This window comes from Diabrotica virgifera, chromosome 5 (genome assembly GCF_917563875.1).
Source record: "Diabrotica virgifera virgifera chromosome 5, PGI_DIABVI_V3a".
Lineage (NCBI taxonomy): Eukaryota > Metazoa > Arthropoda > Insecta > Coleoptera > Chrysomelidae > Diabrotica > Diabrotica virgifera.
This window is the reverse complement of record NC_065447.1, coordinates 4,187,598-4,209,484: the sequence shown is the minus strand read 5'-3', so window position 1 is coordinate 4,209,484 and position 21,887 is coordinate 4,187,598. Positions and strand designations below refer to the sequence as shown.

The window sequence follows — 21,887 nt, the reverse complement described above, 5'->3', positions numbered from 1 at the left end:
TGCTCCGTGTAGCTGCTCAAATGGATACGGCATGCGCCCCCCTGCATATAAACCGCAAACCGGTTGAATCAAAGAGGGTGAGCGCCGAGCGGCGAGCACCAACGTATCCACTATGTGGAGCAGCTACATGGGGCACGGAGCACCAACGTAATGGGTACGTACCTTTAGAATAAAAGACGAAGGAATTGATTTTGATTAATATTTTTGATTAAATATATGTAAGGCGTGTAGAAGCCAAGGGATACAAGTGCATTTTTGGTAGTTTTGAGAAAATCAAGTTTGAAGTTTATCACCGTTCCTAAATTCTACCGCTTTTTGTTCAAAATATTTAGTGATTGGCTAGTCTTTTTAACTTCAAAAACTGTTATATAATAGTAGAATTATTCAGATTTAGAAAAATTTAGCATTTTATAAGACAGTTTAGAATAAAAAACAGCACTTATACCCATTGCCTTCCAATTAAATATTTGGACTGTACTTGTATCTTTATTCTTTTAAATAAAATATGATTAACACAACAAAGAAATTTCGTAAAAAATTAAAAAATTGGCATATAAAATGCAAAAAGTAGGAAGCAACTAAAAGTAAACTTAAATAGTCATCATCGCTTTCGAAGCAGTTGTTTGGTTAGTCGGGATCTTCCTGAATATTATCCACAATGCGTTGATCTCTGATTTGTTATCCTTCCCGTTGTTGGTAAGGCAAATTTCTGTAAAAGTTGTGATCGATGGGAAGCACAGACATCATCTACTTTGCTACTTTGATCGTGTCACCTATTCGTCCAAGTACACTTGTATCAACAGGTTCTATACAAGTTAATTAGTCCGAGTAGTGCCATTAAAATGGCGTCATTGTCGGAAAATCGAAAACGAGATGTAGAAAATCGTCGAGAGAAAAAGAAAATGGTCTGAAAAGACGAGCATTAGATTCATAGAGTTATACGATGTTGAGGAAGCATTAGTGATTATGGAAGCATTATGGATTATGATTATGAAATCCAATTGCACTTGGATCGTGTCAACCGGTTTAACTAAAATGTGATGCAATGAATTTTGAACACATTGTACCACTAATCTAACAAGTATTGACGATTTGGCTGCCAAATGAGATAACTAACACGTGGTTGGTTGTTTGGAGTTCAAGGGATATAAGCGTAGGTACTCATATCCAATGGCTGCCAAATGATAAACAAACTATTTTCAGGAGTTAAGTGAAATACCCATAGATGTCACTAGTGGTTTTAAATTCACTTATATCCTTTGGCCACAATATTAAAATGGGTATTGACTATCACTTATCTCCAACTCGACCAAAATTGCCCTTGGCTTTTAGACGCCTCATATCTGTATTTTTTAATTTATTAATTTCCATAGAATCTAATAAAGACAGTTTAGGCCTTTATTTTGAATATGGAGAATTTGAAACTCTTCATTAAAAGAATGTTTATGATCTAGGTGAAGTGCGTATGTAGAAGTGTCTGTTTATCTATTGTTGAACGCCCTTTTGTGTTCTGCTATCCGCTTGTCAAAGGTTCTGCCAGTTTGACCGATGTAATTTTTCGGACAGTCACCACAAGTTAGTTTGTAGACACCATTCTGTAGTTGTTTTCTCTTTCGGCTCTTACAGTTCTTAATATATTTGCTTAAGTTGTTGTTAGTTCTGAAAGCTGGTGTTATTCCTTTCTTTTTTATGTATCTGGCTATTTTTGTTGTTATCTTGCCCGTACATGTGATAGAGCAGAAGGTATGATTTGTTCAACAGTAAATGGTTGAATTCAATTAGTGCGGTCGTAAATATTATTAAATTTATCTGACCTGGCCCATTGTTAAGACCCACCCGGAGCGATAAGCCACCGAGGTAGACAGAGTTGGTCTTTTGTAATTAACACTGACTAGACGGTACTCCCATAATAAAGCCTGAAATAAATTTTACCTGAAACCGGGCCTTTTATACTATTATCGGTTAATCCAGGATGTTTATAGTGGTAACTAACTGAACTCAAACCATTTACTGTTAAACATACCATACTGGGTTCTTTCTGTGGTGGTGGATAGACTAATTTTAGGGCTTTCTTATGGAGTTTTTGGTTTAAAATTTTATTAAATGTTTGTTCGTTATAGCCATTGTTTACTGCTATTTGTTTAATGATGTTCAGTTCTATTTCGAAGTTTTTTTTTGACATGTGAATTTCTATCAGATGTATCATGCTATGGTAGGCTGCTAATTTGTGTTGTGTAGGATGGGATGATGAATTGTGTATAGTTGTGTCAGTATGGGTAGGTTTATGATAGACAGAAAACTCATGTTTGTTGTGTAGTCTGGTAATTGTTACATCTAGAAAGTTTATGGACTTATTCTGTTTCTATTGTAAACTCAATATTACTATAAAGTGAATTAAATCGTAAATTTCATCGTAAAAATATATATATAAACGATTATGATCTTAACCCGGCAGTGGTCGCTATATGAGATTTTCTCTCACGGTTTCAGAAAATTGCGCACAACTTTTTTTCTGGGAAATTCTACGCGCTGAGGTTCCTTCTAGTCTCCTATCTATCCTTTCTCGACAATCTAATATACTCGTCCGCTCAGATAGTGACTCAGTTGACGTAGTATCACCAGATTGCTGAGTCAATGCGCTTCATGTGAGAGATTCTCTCATCGAGCGACCACCAGCGCCACCAACTGTGTATAAAAATTAATTTTATTTTCTCACTTAAAACCTGAAATAATGTAAAAAATTGTAATTATTGTCATCAACCAATTTGTCCAGAGGATTCTTGTTATACTTGTGTGCTGTGACGTAAATTGTAAAGATACGGAGATTGATTAATATTGGTTTAATTCCGATTATTTTTTTGTATTTTATCATATTATTATCTATATTATGTTATCCAGCTATTATCCAACAATTATGTTATATTATTATATTTATTCTTATTATTAGTTAATAAAATTAGTTTAAAATCTGTTTTAAAAATTTTATTTTGTTAAAAAAGCAAAATTTGGATATGTGAGCACCAGGATTTGGATATATCTGTCACCACATGTAGGTACATACCTAAGCCTGCATGCACCACTGTGTAAGTGCTTTTTCTTTTGGCTCCTGTTTTTCTTAATATATTTGCTTAAGTTGTTGTTTGTTCTGAAAGCTGATGGAAACACATAAAAAAGAAAGGAATATCGCACTATTAATGCTTCGCATTAGATATTATTTAAACAATAAAAACCAAAAACCATAAAAACAATTTTAATACCGATAACATTAATAATATAAACATATTTTATAAAAATACACATATAAAAAACATAAAAATGTAAAAAGTATTATTCCTTTGGAATGACATAAACTTAGCAGAATATTTCGTTCCCATTTTACTCACAAATAAATTACAAACAATGACGTATAATACCTAGACTCACCCAATGCTGTCCTAATTTGATTACTTCCGGTAAGTACTATAGTTCTGACGAATAGAAACTTATTTGTTTATTTTCACGAGATTACTTACTGTTTAACTTTTTATTTTTGAAGTTATACTTCTTTAGGCGCGATTGATATTGAGGGTGAATTTATATTGATCTGCGCGCATGCGCACACCGACAGTATGGTATTAGTCGTTATACGGGGTCTGATTGGGTGTTGAAATGATCTGTCAATAATAAATAATTGTTCAATATGAAGGTAAACAAATGTATAATATATTAGTTTTATTGTTGTGAGGACAGAAACAAAAATGTTTATAATTGTAGTGACATTTAAATAGTTTTTAAAAGCAACAGGTACGTAATAATTGTAAATGTATCATAGGTACCTACCTATTTGAACCTACCAAAGTACATAGTATGTAATACTTTTATTTACATAATTTGATTACCATCAAAATTTCTATCAATGTTCACCTAATATATTGTTTTCTTACTATATGTTTTTTTGTATTTTTTCAATTCTAAATCATTTCAATTCAAAATCAAAATAATTTAATTTAATTCAAAAATTTCAAAAGCTTAATCCGTTTAGTTAGTCGATCTTCGCACATAATGACACATTGCCTCCGTGGCGAAGCATTTAAGGCGAATGAACCCCAATATACCAACCGCGCTGATAGCTGGTTGGAATCCCAATAAAAACTTTTATTTTTTATTTTTTTTATACATTTTATGACTGTAAGTATATTTATTATATAATTTTATTTTCAGAAAATACGTATTTAGTTAAAAAAAATTTCCGACAATTAATGTTCAGAAATAATTTGTGGCATTATTAATGTGTTTGTGTGTGTTTTATTCTTTTATTATTTTAATTTTTGGCACTGTTTTAATAAAAATGTTTGAGAAGTAGTAAGTATAAATTAGTTTAATATTTAAATAAAATATAAATAAAAAGTATATTAATTTCGTTTAAATCATATAATAGAAGTATAAGTTCTTACGTGCGTACAAAGTACACACACATTCTTTTTTTTAATTTATTTATTGCCATTCTATATTTATCTTTATACTAGTAATAGTCGGTATGATGTTCAAGCTGTTTATTGTTGAGTCCATCAATATCCTCAATAGTGAAAAAAGATTAAACACTTCAATAAAATAACTTTATAAAATTCGTCCACTGGATAATAGCCATTTCCTAATTATTACCACTGACAGTACGTATTTTATCAATAATACTACACATCGACGTACGTTTCACTTTATGTTTTGATTTAACTTGTTTAAAAATGAATCATGACGTATGGGCAAAGATAAAATGGAAAAACTATATCAAGCATAGGCGAATGCTGGGTCTATTATACGCCATTCTGGAAATTATTGAAAAAAATCTTAAACTGACTCAATTTGAAGTACAATACAGGAAGAAAATATCCATATGAGTTAGGTATTTGAAACTCTTGTTTATTCGGTTTTTACTTCAATGTTGTTAACGGTTCTTACGATAATATCAATGGCTTCTTTCATTTCTTCTTCGGTGATTATTAGAGGTGGTGAAAATCGTATGATATCTTCGTGGGTATGTTTCGCAATTAAACCGTTTTCTTTTAACTTCAAACAGACGTCCCAGGCATGTATACAATCTGGAAAAAGTAACAAAAGGTTATTATTTTCAGTATAGTCAAGTCAGCACGGGTAAAAAATAGCTTAAATTTTTAATTGTAGTAGGTATATATGAAAACTGAAAAAAAAACAAACATTATGGAAATTTGAAAAATAGAGAAAAATATAACACCTATGTTTCATTCTAATATTTTCCCTGAGTTTTCCCTAAGATCCCTAATTTCTTATAAAAGCTGTAAATAAAAACACTACTTTGAAGGTTTATTTTTTTAAAAATATCAAACGCACTAAAATTAACAACACATAACAATTCAATAGCGGGTATGTCCACCTTCGCAGCAACGACTGCTCGCAATCTGTTTGGCATCGAATAAAGATGTGTTATCCTTGCCTGGGGAATATCCCGATATTCCTCAAACAGGGCCATAACTGTACCAAATTTTCTGGAGGCCTAGGATGACTGCGAATAGTTATTTTCAATTCATCCCATAATTCCTCGATAGGATTGAGATCTGGGATGCATGCAGGCCATTCTAATCTTATCAATCCAACTTCTATGTAATAGACTTGGATCCCGCGTACAAAAATTTGATTAATAGCAAGCTGAAAATTTATTAATAGCTTAACGGTGTCTAGTCGGATAAACTTTGATGTATGGGAACACTGGAACAGGGGAAGTTTTAATTGTGGAACAGGTTAAAAATTTGGAACGTCAGACTACGAAAACGTTCCATGTACTTTGTCGGACAGAACTTCCAATTGATTTTTTACCATTTCATTAAACTCTCATGCAAAAAACAGACTGGTGTTTATCAACAACTGGGCATTTTAATGAGTGGAACACGAAGAACATGTCAAATAACAGGAATCATGTTGGATAGTAATAGCAGTCTGATTTTTGCACGAGAGTTTAATGAAAGGGTAACAAATCAATTGGATGTTCTGTCCGACAAAATACATGGGACGTTTTCGTAATATGACGTTCCAAATTTTTATACTGTTCCACAATTAAAACTTCCCCTGTTCCAGTGTTCCCGTACATCAAAGTTTGTCCGACTAGAAACCGTTAAGCTATTAACACATTTTCAGCTTGCTTTTAATCAACTTTTTTTTGGTACGCGGCATCCAGGTCTATAAGATATTTATGTTTGTAAGTCAATCAGTGTTTTTATTTACAAAAAATTGTGCAGCTCTTACAAGAAAAGAGATATTCGGTTAATTCCAAAAACAAAATCTTACAGAATTTTTTTAAGTTAGGAGAAAATACAACGCTTCCATTCACCCCCGTATAATGCCATCTAAGCAAAAAATTTTTGTTGACGGAATAATAACAAACGACATCAATACATGTACCTACAAACTGATGCAAGAATCTTGAAAATCGGAATACAAATAATAAAGTTATAGATTATCAAACAATCAAAGATTTTTAGTGGCGGAATTTTGTGCCGGTGAGTGTATTTTAAACTTGACTTAAAAATAAGACTACAGTAGAGCGTCGATAATCCGAACCCTGGTAATCCGAATGATCGCTAATCCGAACGCAAAAAAATTATAAAATTAAAAAATATGATCACGGACCGAGTTTTTGGATTTAATATGACAATATGGGCAAAATATGACCGCGGATTTTTGTTTTGTTTATGCAGAAATACATACAATATATTTATTTATTATGCAGGTGTTTTATTCCTTGTAACTAAAACGTATGTACATAATAATATGTACTATGTTTATGAGCTTTGTATGTATATTTTGAACATATGTTCGATAATACGAACAATTTGATAATCCGAACTACCCCTGTACCAATTAGTTCGGATTATCGACGCTCTACTGTACTTACTTCTATTAATATCGATAGCGTTCAATAATCCTTTGCCTCTGACATCCATCACAATAGGATTTCCATTGTTCAGCTTTTTCCTTAACTCCACCCTGAAAATTTCCCCTAATTTAAAAGCGTTTTCAGCTAAATTTTCATCTTCGAGAACTTCTAGGGCTGTTATAGCTACTTTTGACGCTAAGGGATTACCGCCGAAGGTAGAACCATGGGTTCCTAAAATTCGAAAATAAACAAATTATACAGAGCACTAGTACATAATCTGACGTCAGTGCTTAAGAGTTTAGACTTTAAAGGGATAATTTTCTAAGTATTGGTATTAACATTTCTTTGTCTTTAACATTACGATCTGAATTTGAGTATATAAAGTCAATTTAATTATGGGATATTAGGCCAGGAACCGAAGCATTTCACCTCGCAATTTTTACAGAATGGATCGATTTGCTTGAAAATTTGAGGAGAATAAGTAGTGGATAGTCCAAGGATCAAAATCTATACGATTCCGAAAGGCGCTTTTACCATGGGGGTGGTTGCCACCCCATCTCGGTGATGGAAATTTTTGTTATATTTTGACCGCAAAAGGTGATAAAAATATTCATCTTAAGCAAAAAATATTCTATACATTTTTTTGAAAAAATTAATAGTTTTCGATTTATTCGCTATCGAAAGCGTTAGTTTTGTATAGAAAAAATCAATGTTTTTCAATATATTTATTTACGATTCACTCAATTTTTGCCGTAGAAAAAATTTTTTGAAACTAAATTCTTGGGTACTAAATAACCTACAATTATATTTTAAAACATTTTCTCGCATCTCTGATGCTAATCGTTCTATTCTGCAGAAAATTGCATTTTTTACCAAACTACAAAAGTTCGTTATTCACTTTTAACTCCAGTTTTTTAAAAACTAATCATTCTAAGGAAGTTCCAGAATCTATTAATAATACATAAATAAATAAGAATGAATAAGGCCAATGACTAAAAACACCGCTAACTTACATTATTACGCTTCCAATTGGATTTCTCCTTTTTTGTTCAAACAAATATATTGATTTTTTAACCGTACCTTTTTTAATTTTTATCATAGAAAGTTCGGTAAAAAATAATTTTGTAGGTTTTTACAAGATCTATAAGCCTATTAATATTAAATATTTTTAAAATCCTCAGTCGCAAAAAGAGGCGACTTGAAAGGGTTGGTAGAGGTGGTTTTTGCATGTTATTACAAGTTTTAATTGTCAATAGCTCACTCAATTTTTGCCGTAGGAAAAATTTTTGCAAACCAGATTCTTGGGAATTAAATAATCTACAATTTCATATTTAAACATTTTTTCGTATCTCTGATGCTAATCTTGCTATTCTGAAGAAAGGGCCATTTTTTTCCAAACTACAAAAAATCGTTATTCGCTATTAACTCCATTTTCTTTAAAACCAATCATTCTAAGCCGGTCAAACTTCTAGAACCTATTAATAATACATAAATAAAAAAGAACAAATAAGATCAATGACTAATTTTAATTAGGGTGGTGATTGGGAGGTTGCTTGCGATCACTTTTTCGCTGAAAAAAATAGGGACCGACATTCTTTTCATTATAAATCACTTAATTTGTGAGCTTTTTGTGAGACTTTTTTTATTTCTGGAGATAGATATTTTTAAGTAGGTACTTTAAATTAGTTTGAACAAGATGTTCTCGAAAAATGCATATTTTTCCCGTCTTTTGACTTTGAAAGTACAATATTTAGCATTTGATGAGGAAGAGCCAACATATAATAAAGTATGGCTCGATTACTACTGGTCTTAAAGCAAATAAAAAAAAACGGTTTTTTTTATTTTTTTCAAAAGGTACATAATTTTTGTTAAGTAAAGTTGTTTTGATAAAACGATAACTTTTGGAGTTATTAGCAGAAAACTTATTAAAAACATTGATTTTTTCTATATAAAACCATAAAACTAACACTTTCGATAACGAATAAATCATGGACGTATAAATAATCGTTTTTATTTTTATACGTCCATGGAATAAATCGAAAACTATCAATTTTATCAAAAAAATGTATAGAACGTTTTTTGCTGAGAATGAACATTTTTACCAATCTCACCCCCCGAGATGGGGTGGCAACCATCCCTGGTAAAAGCGCCTTTCGGCATGATATAGATTTTGATCCTTGGACTATCCACTACGTATTCTCAAATTTTCAAGCAAATCGATTCATTCTGTAAAAATTGCGAGGTTTTTTCCTATTTTAAGCTTCATTACTTGGACTACCTATATGGATTTATAAAATTAGGTACTAGCTACCTATGCAACTCAATCAAATAATATTTATTTCGATTTATATTATACTTGCTGATCATACGGCTACCCAAGCAATATGGACGACTAGTGAAGAGGCTACGAACAAGGACCAAATGGCAATTAACCAAATCCATAAATGGGTACAAAATTGGAGAATCGGCTGAATGAAGCTAAATCGGTTGATGTTAATTTTATCAACAAAAAACTACAACAATATACCAGTTATAATCAATAATACCCAAGTGCCACATGCCGATACTGATGAGTATTTAGGTATAAGTAAGATGCCAAACTATGCTGGAAGGCTCACGTCAAGAAAAAAAGGAAAGAAGGTATATAAGGTATAAAAAACCGTATTGGTTAGTTGGAAAAAACTCTACTCTGTCGATCCATTAATAAGTTATTACTTTACAAACAAATATTGAGAGCTGTATAGACTTATGGATGCCCACTATGAGGGTGTGCTAGACCAAGCAATATAACAATAACACAACGACTCCAGAAAAAAATATATTATAAATACTCCTTAGTACGTGGCAAACAGTGACCTCCATAAGGACATAGGAATGGAAACTGGATATAATCATCAAGAAGATGACAGGAATTCACAAGCAACGGCTTCATATGTACGTGAATATTGAGGCAACTCAGGTCCTTTATACTACTAGGTAAACTAGAAAATTGAAGAAGACAAATCCTTTTGAACTAGTTTGAGTGATAGTGAAGAGACATAACGAGTAGTAGTTTACGTTGAATAGAAATTGCTCATGTGTCATTTATGACCAGATTGTAATTGTAATCATCATCATCATACTGATGATTACAGAAAAAGATATTATACACTGGATTTAAAAAAAAAACATAATGTTCTTCTTGTTTTATGAAGGTGATTATTGATTTGTGCAGTCAAATTTGCAATTTATACCTGGTTCAATGACTAGCATAATATCATCGTTGGCCAAACAGGCCGACACTGGATAAACCCCACCTCCCAGCGCCTTTCCAAGGACCAGAATATCGGGCTTAACATTTTCGTAATCTACAGCCAGTCTTTTTCCAGTTCTTCCTAAACCTGTTTGGATTTCATCGGCAATCCAAAGGACGTTGTATTTGGTGCACAACTCTCTAACGCCTTTGAGGTATCCTTCATCTGGAACTTTGATACCAGCTTCACCTTGAATGGGTTCCACCATGTAAGCACAGACTAAGGGATCTTGGAGGGATTTCTGAAAGAAAAATAGATACCTAATAATAATATTGCAGACAGTAGGGCTTACAATACCGAAGTAAAATCTGAATACCGGTATTTGATATTTAAATTGTCGGGATACCGGTATTAAAACCGGTATTCTAATGTCTAGTCTAATTTCTAAAAAATACTTAGGTTTGTTAACTGCCCAGCCTACTGTTTGTTAACTAGTTAGTTTGTTTGTTAGTTTAATATTTTAGGTCGCATAGATGTTTTTCTAAACACAGTATTGCGTTGTTGCATAGGTGCTATGAGATCTACCCCTATTGAACCACTCTATGTTGAAACAATGGAACCGCCGACTAAATTCAGAAGGGAATATCTCAGTCAAAAATTTCTTCTTACGATCCGATGTTACAACACTTGTTTATAAAAAGAAATTAGTACTTTAAATTATTTTGATTTAACAAATAAATATTGGGCTCACAAAAACTCGCCACCGTTATGTGACGCATTTCGAAACACTGCGAATAATAATATTGAACTTGCAGTTGCAAATAAAGTGGTAGATTTCGAAGATTTCTTTGAGTTACTAAATCAAGTAGATATAATACAACCCAGTTATCATGAGCACTCTTTATTAAACAGTATTGTTTTAAACAACTACCTTACAAATTGGTCAAAATCTGTTTGTATTTATACAGATGCATCCAAAAGTTCAAATGGTACTGGTTGTGCCTTTAATATTCCAGATAAATTTATAGAAAAAATGTTTAAACTGCCCTCAAATTTCTCCAGTTTTACTGCCGAGGCTGCGGCGGTATATGAGGCTTTAATTTATTTCAAGTTGGCATCCTATAATTCCGCAGTAATTTTATCTGATTCATTATCTGTGCTTACTGCTATTCAAACACCTCAACTACCTTGTAGTACTTCTAATCCATACATTTTTTATTAAAAAAATCTTATTTGAAATTAATAAACACACCCCAAAAATAAAACTTATGTGGATCAAAGCACATTCAGGACTTACACATAATGAGCATGTAGACCAATTAGCTAAAAATTCCCTCATCCATGGAACAGTAACCAAATATCAGCCCTGCATTCTAGATGCTTTTGCTTGTTTAAGAACTGAACAGACGAAGAGCTGGAAAACACACTGGGAAAGATACTGTAACATATCAACAACACAATACAGTTTGATACAACCGATTATTCCGGAAAAACCTTGGTATAAGAATTTCACCCTCCCTCGCAAATACATATCCACCATCAGTAGAATTAGATTTGGACATGCATGTTATCCTGCACATTTATTTAAAATAAACATATTAGATTCGAATATTTGTCAAGAATGTGAGGTTAAAAGTGACTTGAACCAAATATTTTTTGAATGCAAGAAGCATAAACACCTAACCAATCACCTAATTAAAATTAAAAGAATTATAGACCAGACCATCCCACTCCCTGTAAATATTCTCTTTATTCTGTCACTGCGAATAAAAAGAAAATGTTTGACTGTTTGGTATCTTTCTTGTCGGATAGTAAAATATTATTGTAATTAGTTATAGGTATTTGTAAAATATGTTTAAAAAAATATTAAAAAAATAAAAAAGAATAAAAAAATAAATAAAAACATGAAACAAAAAAAAATAAATAAAAAAACTTAATAATTAAAAAAAAATAAAGAAAAAAATCATTAAGAGTATTTAAACCTCCGCGGGGTTGAACCGGGTTGACATTCTATCGTAGTGACAAAAAAAAACTAAAATAAAATACAAAAAAGAATGCATTTATTTTAATATTAACATTAATATTTTTATTTGTAAAATGTATACACTATGTGTTCTTGATAAACATTGAGTAGTATAATATATTTATATTTATTAACATAGTATGTACATTAGCTGTAATGAGTAGGTAAATAAGAAGTAAACAATTGTAATAATATTATAATAACCAAGTTTCACTAATTGGCAATATCTTTAATACATTTACTTTTGATTGAGACTGGCTGAATGACCATAGTCCAAGCCAAAAAAGAACAGAAAAAAGAAAAAAACTGCCCAGCCTTTGAAAATACTCTTTCGGAAGGTACTGATGTGGCAGATATTGACAAATAATATTTTATAGCCAAATAATATAGCTCAGGGAAAGTGGATTTGTATTTTTTCCAAAATTCCATCGAGTTAATTTTTCTTGCAAAATGTGGCATTTCGAAAGAAAATGTGGCATTGGGTAGTAGACGTAAAACATAAACAATCGCTTTATATTGCCAACACCGCCGCTTCTCGATGGTGCCATACTTGGCTCGGTATGTGTAATAAATATGCCTGATATAGATTTTAATACAACGAAATTGTTTGTTTATCTTCAAAAAAAAATTATTGTAATTAATTAATATTATTTTAAGTTAGATTTATTATAGTGTGCATAAATTCAATTTTTATAAACTAATGTAATACCAAAATACCGGTATTTTTAGATAAATAGCGGTTTTTAATACCGGATAAAAATCATCCGGGATTCCGGTATTCGGGATCCCGGAATCCCGGTATTGTAATCCCTAGCAGACAGTACTTTTTGAACATCCCGTATACTTACACTTCTTCTTCTTATTATGTAGATTTGATTCTGTTATTTTCAATGTACCTCGAGTAAGTTGTCGTTCCATCGTTTTCGTGGTCTTCCCACTGATCATCTTTCTATTGGATAACCGTCTCTCGCCGTCCTTACGACTCTATTTGTTGTCATTCGGCTTATGTCGTTATTCCATTCTTACCCAGTTATTAATGTTCCCCACCTTGCATCTCCGTCGTATATTTGTACTTCTAGCCCTGTCCCATAGTGTATTACCATCAATTTTTCGAAGGTTGTTCATCTCTACTGTTTCTAGCATTCCTTTTGTCCTCTCGGTATCAGGTCGTGTTTCTTTCGCGTATGTCATTATTGGTCTGATGACTGTTTTGTAAATTCTACCTTTCATTTCTTTTCCGATATTTTTATTTCTCCATATTGTGTCATTCAGGCAACCTGCGGCTCTGTTTTCTCTATTCACTTGATGTTCCACTTTTGTTTCGAGTTTGCGTAGCTAGATAATGTGATGCCATAATTCAGCCATATTTTCACTCAAGAAGAGAAAGTCACCAGGACGAGACGGAATAACTAACGAGCTTCTAAAATACGGAGGAGAAAGTATAACCTTAGGGATGGCAAAACTTATACAAAAACTAATATTGCACTGCAAGATACCAGATACATGAAGAAACAGCATAATGATACCAATGTTCAAGAAAGGAGACAAAGAAGACCCCAACAATTATAGAAGTATAAATCTACTGAACACCGCACTTAAGCTAACCACAAAAGTTCTAAACAACTTTATCAGATGAACAACAAGGATTCAGATCCGGAAGATCCTGTGTACTGAGACAAATCACAGAAAAGGCCATTGAGTACAATAAACCAGTATATCTATGTTTTATAGACCTGACAAAGGCTTTCGATCGCATCCAAGTCGAAGACGTCTTACATTTACTGTATAGAAGAAACGTACCAATCAATATTATACAAACCATCGAAAACATCTATTTTCATAATCGAATACAGGCAAAGATAAATGGAAAACTAACGCAGTTTATACCAGTACAAAGCGGAGTCAGACAAGGTGACTCATTAAGCCCACTGCTGTTTAATATAATAATGGACGAAATAATAGAAGCAGTACGTAAAGGTCACGGTTACAGAATGGGGAGCAAAGAAATCCAAATATTATGTTATGCAGACGACGCCGCAATAATCGCCGAGACAGAAGACGATCTCCAAAGATTAACACATATCTTCAATACAACAGCCAAGAAATACAATATGATAATATCAGCAGAAAAAAACCAAATGTATGACAACATCTAAATACCCACTACGATGTAAAATCGAAATTGATGGGAAAATAATAAAGCAGGAAGCAAGGTTTAGATATATGGGAATAGATATAACCAGTTACGGAGATGTTGAAGAGGAAGTACAACAACAAAGTTTAAAAGCAAGTAAAGCGGTGGGATCCCTTAATGACACAATCTGGAAGAACAAACACCTAAGACAAGACACAAAAGCAAGAATCTATAAAGCAGCAACTAGTCCTATATTGACATACACGGCGGAGACAAGACCTGACACATCTAAAACGAGACGACTACTAGAAACCACAGAGATGAAAATACTCCGACGAATATCAGGGAAAAGTCTGTTGGATAGGGAGAGAAGCGAAAACATAAGAAAATCATGCAATGTAGAAGACATAAATGGATGGTGACAAAAGGAAAACAGGAGTAGAACGAACACATTAGTAGAATGACAGAGGATAGGATAGTACGAATAGCACGAGATAAGTCACCAAATGGACGAAGAAGTATTGGCAGACCGAGAAAAAGATGGTGCGATAACTTAAATAATTTAGGAGGCTAATATTGAAGAAGAAACAGGATTTAAAGCCTACATACAAGAAGGAAGAAGAAGAAGAAGATAATGTGATGCCTAGATATTTACATCCCATCACGTGTTCTATTATCTAACCCCCAGCTCTAGTTTATATCTTAGTAAATTTAATACACAGTATTAACCTAACTTAACTAATATTGTTAGTAAAATTGTACTAAATTTACCTCTAAAGCTTTCAAATCGTTGTAAGGTACACAGCTGAATCCCGGTACAAATGGTCCATAGTCCTCAAAGCATAAAGGATCTGTCGATGAGGAACATGCAGCTAATGATCGCCCCCAAAAATTATCCGCAGCAAAAATAATCTTTGCTTGATTCTTGGGGATCTTCTTTTTCCTGTAGCCCCATTTCCTAGCTAGTTTACAAGCCGTATCTCCTGCCTCAACACCTAAAACATAGTTTACTCTAAGCGTGCGTGACACTGGTAAAGTTAAATAAGGGTGCAGGAACAACAAAAAGAGCGCCATAAACACCCTTACTACTTTTACTCTTATTAAATCCTTAGACAGATGTCGCTAAGGCATCCATATCCATATCTTGTTATTTTGTCGTGATTCGATACTAGTAGGCTCGGTTATATCAGTTTGTTCAGAGATATCCATATACAGGGTGATCAACTTCTGTGACAAAGTCAAATATATCTGTTATTATACAATAAATGAAAAAAGTTGTTAATAAAAGTTATAGACACCTTTAATGTACACGTTTTAAAATTAGTGAGAAATATACAGGGTCATCCATAACACGGTGCCAAACCAAACTTGTTTTTTCAAATGGAACACCCTGGATTTTATTCAAAATCTGGTTTCTCTACATTTTTCTGATTAAGAAGATATAACACTAGGGTTTTACTGAGTGTTTCAAAGTTATGAGCACTTTTATTAAAAAAGTCAACTGATTTGATCGCCCTATATGATCCTAACGGTGTAATATAAACTTATTTTTTTACTGCTGTTGACTGTCAATATTAAAGTAGTTTTGCAACAACGTACAACTTTCTTATCACTGCACAAATTGTATACAGGGTAAGTCAAAATGTAAAAAAAGATTTTCTTCATATTTTTAAATGGAACACCCTGTATTTTATATTACCATCGAAAAGTTCTATCATTATACTTTCATATCTTTTAAATATTCCCTATACCTAAAGTTATTAGTTTTCTAGATATTATATATTTTAGTTTTAGCTTGTTTTGCGCTAAGATCAGTTGCTACGGAAATGAATTTGTCAACATCTAGAACCGTTTATTATGCCCTTTTTTAGTCTCATCTTCGGTAGGCCCTTCCATTCTGGGGTTCGTATTGTGCGACTCAATTTGAGCCTATTTTTAAACTACAAAAGAGAGCTCTTCGTTACTCCCTGAGACTCAATAGCAGAGTTCATTGCCAAGAATTCTTTAAAAAATTTAAAATATTAACTCTTCCTTCTTTGTTTGTTTTTGAATCCGTTTGTTTAATCCGCAAACATGCATCAGAAGGTCCAGAGAGACCCACGCACAACTATCCCCTTAGAAACGTGGAGCATAATCTTTATCTGCCAACCCCACGGTCTGAGCTGGTTAAGTGCTCTATACTATACAATTCGAGAAAAATGCACAATCACCTGCCATCTAACATCAAATCTATTGCAGCATTTCCCGCTTTTCGCAAGGCCTTGAAAGCTTATTTGCTTGAGAGAGCTTTTTATACAGTGAATGACTTTTTTATAAACGAGTTGAATTCAGCAAATTGACTTGCAGGATTATTACTTTCGAGTACTTTTGTACATATTTACAGCGACAAAGATCTTTTGATTTATTTTCCCTTTCCCTTTTCCTCGTTCGCCTTCTTTTTTTTTTAATTTTTTAATGTGTACTTAATAACTATAAAATTGTAGTTAAGTAGTATAACTCACGCCATTTATTTGGTGTCTGTTTCTGTTTTTGTTTTGTTTGTAGTTTTTATTATTTTTTGTTTTTTATTGTATTTTTTTTTATTTTGTATAAGCTTTGTCCACAAATTGGAAAAATTTTTTGACAATAAAGCATATCTTTATTGTTGATAACTCATAGATACGTTTATTACAATAATTAATTATACCCTTAATATTAGAAACCTCCAATGTGTTTATCAGTGATAATTAAAATTACACTGCATTTAATTTTTTTCTCCAAGTTTCTGGTAAGTTCTATACAATAATGACAATTTTATATGTACTAACAAAGTGATATTAATTTTCCGTGGAAAATGGGAACTATAATTTGCTGCTTGTTTAAGGTGGCTTTGAAATAATTGACACAAGAACTGTCAGATGTAAGATTTTAATTATCTCTACGTTTTTATTTTTTTTATTCTGTGATTATAATTGTTTGCCATATTGTTATAATTGTTTTCAACAATTAATTTTAGTCGTGAAGAAATGACAGACATGATATGGATTTTAGGAGAGTGTTTCAAAAACTCATTACTTGCCACAAGCATTTATAAGGATCCACAGCGTCGACAACCAAATAAGAGAGCATTTGACAACTTATTAGACAGGTTTAATCGAACTGGTTCTGTTTTATATGAAGCAAAGGAAAAAACAAAAACCATTATAGGTCTGGATCCCGCGTATGAAAATTTGTTAATAGCTTAAGGGTGTCTAGTGGGATAAACTTTGATAAATGGGAACACTGGAACAGGGGCAGTTTTAATTGTGGAACAGGTTAAAAATTTGGAACGGTCACACCACGAAAACGCACATTTATTTTGTCCGACAGAATGTCCCTTATAACTCTCCGAACAGAGATTAAACTCTCATGCAAAAATCAGACTGCTATTTATCACCTGTCATAATTCCTGTCATTTGACATATTCTACATGTTCCACCACTTATTAAAACGCCCGTTTGGGGATAAATAGCAGTCTAATTTTTGCATGAGAGTTTAATTTCTGTTCGAAGAGTTTAAGTCTGTTCTGTCGGACAAAATAAATGTGCCGTTTTCGTGGTGTGACCGTTCCAAATTTTTAACCTGTTCCACAATTAAAACTGCCCCTGTTCCAATGTTCCCATATATCAAAGTTTATCCGACTAGACACCCTTAAGCTATTAACAAATTTTCAGCTTGCTATTAATCAACTTTTTTTTTCATACGCGGGATCCAGACCTATTATAATGGCTGTTACAGAAAATCCTCATACAAGTATTCGAAATATTACAAGAGAGCAAGATATAAGTTATGGATCTATCCAAAACATACTCAAGAAAAACAACATGCACCCGTATCACATACAATTAAATCAGGAACTTGTTGGCGATGATTTCGAACGAAGAGTACAATTTTGTCAGTGGTCACAACAGCAAATAGTTATACAGAGAGATTTTGTTGAGTTTGTTCTTTTTGGAGACGAGGCAACATTCCACAAAAATGGTAGTGTAAACAGGCACAATTTTTATTGACACAATAATTGTAAATTAAAAAAAAAAGTGTATCAAACCTGTATTCATAGGCATCAGTTTGTCGTATCCAAACAGCTTGGTGATTGCTTCAGCATATTGTCCCAACTGGTCTGAAAAGAAGGCTCTGGAGGTGTGGTGCAAAACAGCACTTTGTTCGTGCAGCGCCTTTAATATTTTGGGATGACAATGTCCAAAATTATTGGCTGAGTAGCCGCTTAAGAAGTCGAAATATTTTTTACCTTCTACGTCCCAAACAAACACACCTAAAAGAATAATAAATTAATGTAGAGTATATTAATGTAATCGTATTCATCAATCTTGACTTGCAAGTTATTTCAGAACTATATTGGTACCAAACTGTAACAGTTGAAATAGAGCAGACGCCATCCGAAGATATATGAATCCAACGAGAAGTGTGACAGGATTGGATCTTATCACCGCTATTATTTAATCTGTATTCGGAGTCTATATTCAAAGAAACATTGGACGAGATCCAAGGTGGAATCAAGATTAACTGAAATAGCATAGACAACACCAGGTAAGCTGATGATACCGTTCTAATAGCAAGCAATTCACAAGAGCTACAAAATATAATAAACGCGGTAGTTCGTCATAGCGAAATGTTCGGTCTATATCTAAACGTTTCCAAAACTAACATTTTAGTATTTTCAAAGACATCAATAAACGTACATTTGTATGACAGGGGACAAAGAATGGAGCAGGTAACTTCCATAAAATATTTGGGAGCAAATATCAATAGCAAGTGTATCCCAAAACAACAAATCCTATCAAGAGTCGTACAAACGAAGAAAACACTCATGAACATGAAAACATTTTTGATCAGACCTTAGTCTGGATCTCAGAATCCGAATGATCAGATGTTACGTTTTTTCCGTCTTGCTGTATGGCTGTGAATGTTGGATAATGTACTCTGAAACAGAAAAAAGGATGCCTTTAAGATGTATATAGGGTGAGGCAGATAACTGGCCTATTAGAAATATCTCGAGAACTGAAGGCAACAGAATCATGAAAATTGGAATAAAGGGGTTTTGAAGGATGATCTATTAAATGAAAATATTTTCATCTCTTTGCAACTTCCGGTTACACCGGAAGTTGCTTATAACTTCCGGTTATACCGGAAGTTGCTTATAACTTCGTTTTTTTAAATGAGACACCCTGTATATTTTTACATTTTTGGATTCTCTTCGATGTCTTCTTTCTTAAAATATAAGGTTTTGTAATATTATACAGGGTATTTTAAAAGATTATTACGTTTTTTTATTAATTTCGTAGCAACATTCACACCCTGTAGAATTGTAGTAGTTTGACATCTAAAACTCTACTTACGTTCAAATGATTTTTAATATACTCTACTATTGTTAAGAATCATTAGTATAGCTAAATTTTTAATTTTAGTATACAGGGTTGGTCGAAACTCGGAATGAGTATTTTCTGAGTTTTCTTAAATGGAACACCCTGTATTTTTATATTGTAGTGAAATGATATTTTATAGTACTTTTTTATTTCTTAAGCATTCCCTATACCTAACTGCTTTAATTTGTGAGTTATTGGTGATTCAAGCTAAACATTAATTGCAACAAAAAATACGTAAAATTTTATTAGGTTGGCCGTGAAAATACTCAATCCCAAATAATTTTTCAGAAATAAATACATATTAATCCAGACTGGTCCTTAAAATTACCAATAATGGTTTAGCTATCGAAATACCTACTTAGTTAAAATTGTTGGTGCGATTAACAATTAAGCACAAATTAAAGCAGTTAGGTATAGGGAATGCTTAAGAAATAAAAAAGTACCATAAAATATAATTTCATTACAATACTAAAATACAGGGTGTTCCATTTAAGAAAACTCAGAAAATACTCATTCCGAGTTTCGACCAACCCTGTATACTAAAATTAAAAATTTAGCTATCTAATGATTCTTAACAATAGTAGAGTATATTAAAAATCATTTGAACGTAAGTAGAGTTTTAGATGTCAAACTACTACAATTCTACAGGGTGTTGATTTTGTTACGAAATTAATAAAAAAACGTAATTATCTTTTAAAATACCCTGTATAATATTACAAAACCTCATTAAGAAAGAAGACATCGAAGAGAATCCAAAAATGTAAAAATATACAGGGTGTCCCATTTTCAAAAACGAAGTTATAAGGCAAAGAGATGAAAATATTTTCATTTAATAGATCATCCTTCAAAACCCCTTTATTCCAATTTTCATGATTCTGTTGCCTTTAGTTCTCGAGATATTTCTAATAGACCCTTTATTTGCCTCACCCTGTATATACAAATAGTATGATACAATTGATCCAACAGATGGCATAACCCAGACATCCAAAGTGAAAGTTATCCTTCAACACCAAATTGTTCTATATGGTCCACATAATGTTCAGAAAAAAGTCACACCATTTTGAGCGTCGGGTTTGGGGGGGGGGGGGGAGAAATCGGTAAATTCGTAGTTTTTTACGTTTTTCGTCAATATTTCTAAAACTATACGGTTTAGAATAAACAACCCTCTATGCAAAAATGTTCTACACTAAATTTTAAATAAAAAAGGCCCTAAGCATAATCCTTCTAAAATGAACGGTTCCAAAGTTACGGAGGTAGTATAGTATAATTGGTCCAAAAAAAGGCCTAACCCAGACATCCAAAGTAAAAGTTTTCCTCCAACACCAAATTGTTCTATATGGTCCACATATTGTTCAGTAAAAAGTTACACCATTTTGATCGTCCAGTTTGGGGGGGGGGGATGGGGGAAGTCGGTAAATTATTAGATTTTTTACGTTTTTCGTCAATAATGTTCTATAAAAAAATGTTCTACATGAAATTTAAAACAAAAAAGATCCTATACATAATTGTTATAAAATCAACGGTTCCAGAGTTACGGAGGGTAAAAACTGGAGGTTTTCGATACTTTTTATATTTCTTGGGTAATTGATGATGATTTTGGGTGGTGAGGTTGACGTTTCTTCAAGGACTTATAACTAACATACAATCGGCCACTGAAATAGCAAATCCTGTTAGAGAAAATTTCTTTCATTAGTAATAATATTATAAATTGCTCAAAAAATATAAAAAGTATCGAAAACCTCCACTTTTCACCCTCCGTAACTCTGGAACCGTTGATTTTGTAACAATTATGTATAGAACATTTTTTGTTTTAAATTTTGTGTAGAACATTTTTGCTTAGATCATTGTTTACACTTTACACTAAAGCTTAGTTTTAGAAATATTGACGAAAAACATAAAAAAAACTACTAATTTACCGACTTATCCCCCATCTACTCCCCAAATCGGACGCTCAAAATGGTGTAACTTTTTACTGAACAATATGTGGACCATATAGAACAATTTGGTGTTGGGGGAAAAGTTTTACCTTGGATGTTTGGGTTAGGCCTTTTTTCGGACCAATTACTACTAACCAATATAATATAATTATATATAATATAATAATACTACTACCAAATACTACCTCCGTAACTTTAGAACCGGTCATTTTAGAAGGATTATGCATAGGACCTTTTTTAATTCAAATTTAATGTAGAACATTTTTGTATAGAAG

At 32.6% G+C, this 21,887-nt stretch overlaps 2 protein-coding genes across 5 annotated transcripts in view; one reads left to right on the top strand and one right to left on the bottom strand.

Moving 5' to 3' along the window:
• LOC126884896 (adhesion G protein-coupled receptor A3) overlaps nucleotides 1–21,887 on the top strand; it is a 400,023-nt gene that overhangs the window by 58,857 nt on the left and 319,279 nt on the right. The window lies entirely within an intron of this gene.
• Nucleotides 3,235–21,887, bottom strand: part of LOC126884901 (ornithine aminotransferase, mitochondrial-like) — a 52,280-nt gene continuing 33,627 nt past the window's right edge. For all 4 annotated transcript variants that reach the window (XM_050651229.1, XM_050651228.1, XM_050651231.1 and 1 more), the window contains exons 3-7: nucleotides 18,340–18,564; nucleotides 15,045–15,268; nucleotides 10,117–10,417; nucleotides 6,902–7,114; nucleotides 3,235–5,075 (exon numbers count right to left, since the gene is read on the bottom strand). In XM_050651229.1, the coding sequence (XP_050507186.1) occupies nucleotides 4,897–5,075; nucleotides 6,902–7,114; nucleotides 10,117–10,417; nucleotides 15,045–15,268; nucleotides 18,340–18,564 (1,142 nt within the window). In that variant the 3' untranslated portion in view covers nucleotides 3,235–4,896. The remainder of the gene's footprint in view (nucleotides 5,076–6,901; nucleotides 7,115–10,116; nucleotides 10,418–15,044; nucleotides 15,269–18,339; nucleotides 18,565–21,887) is intronic.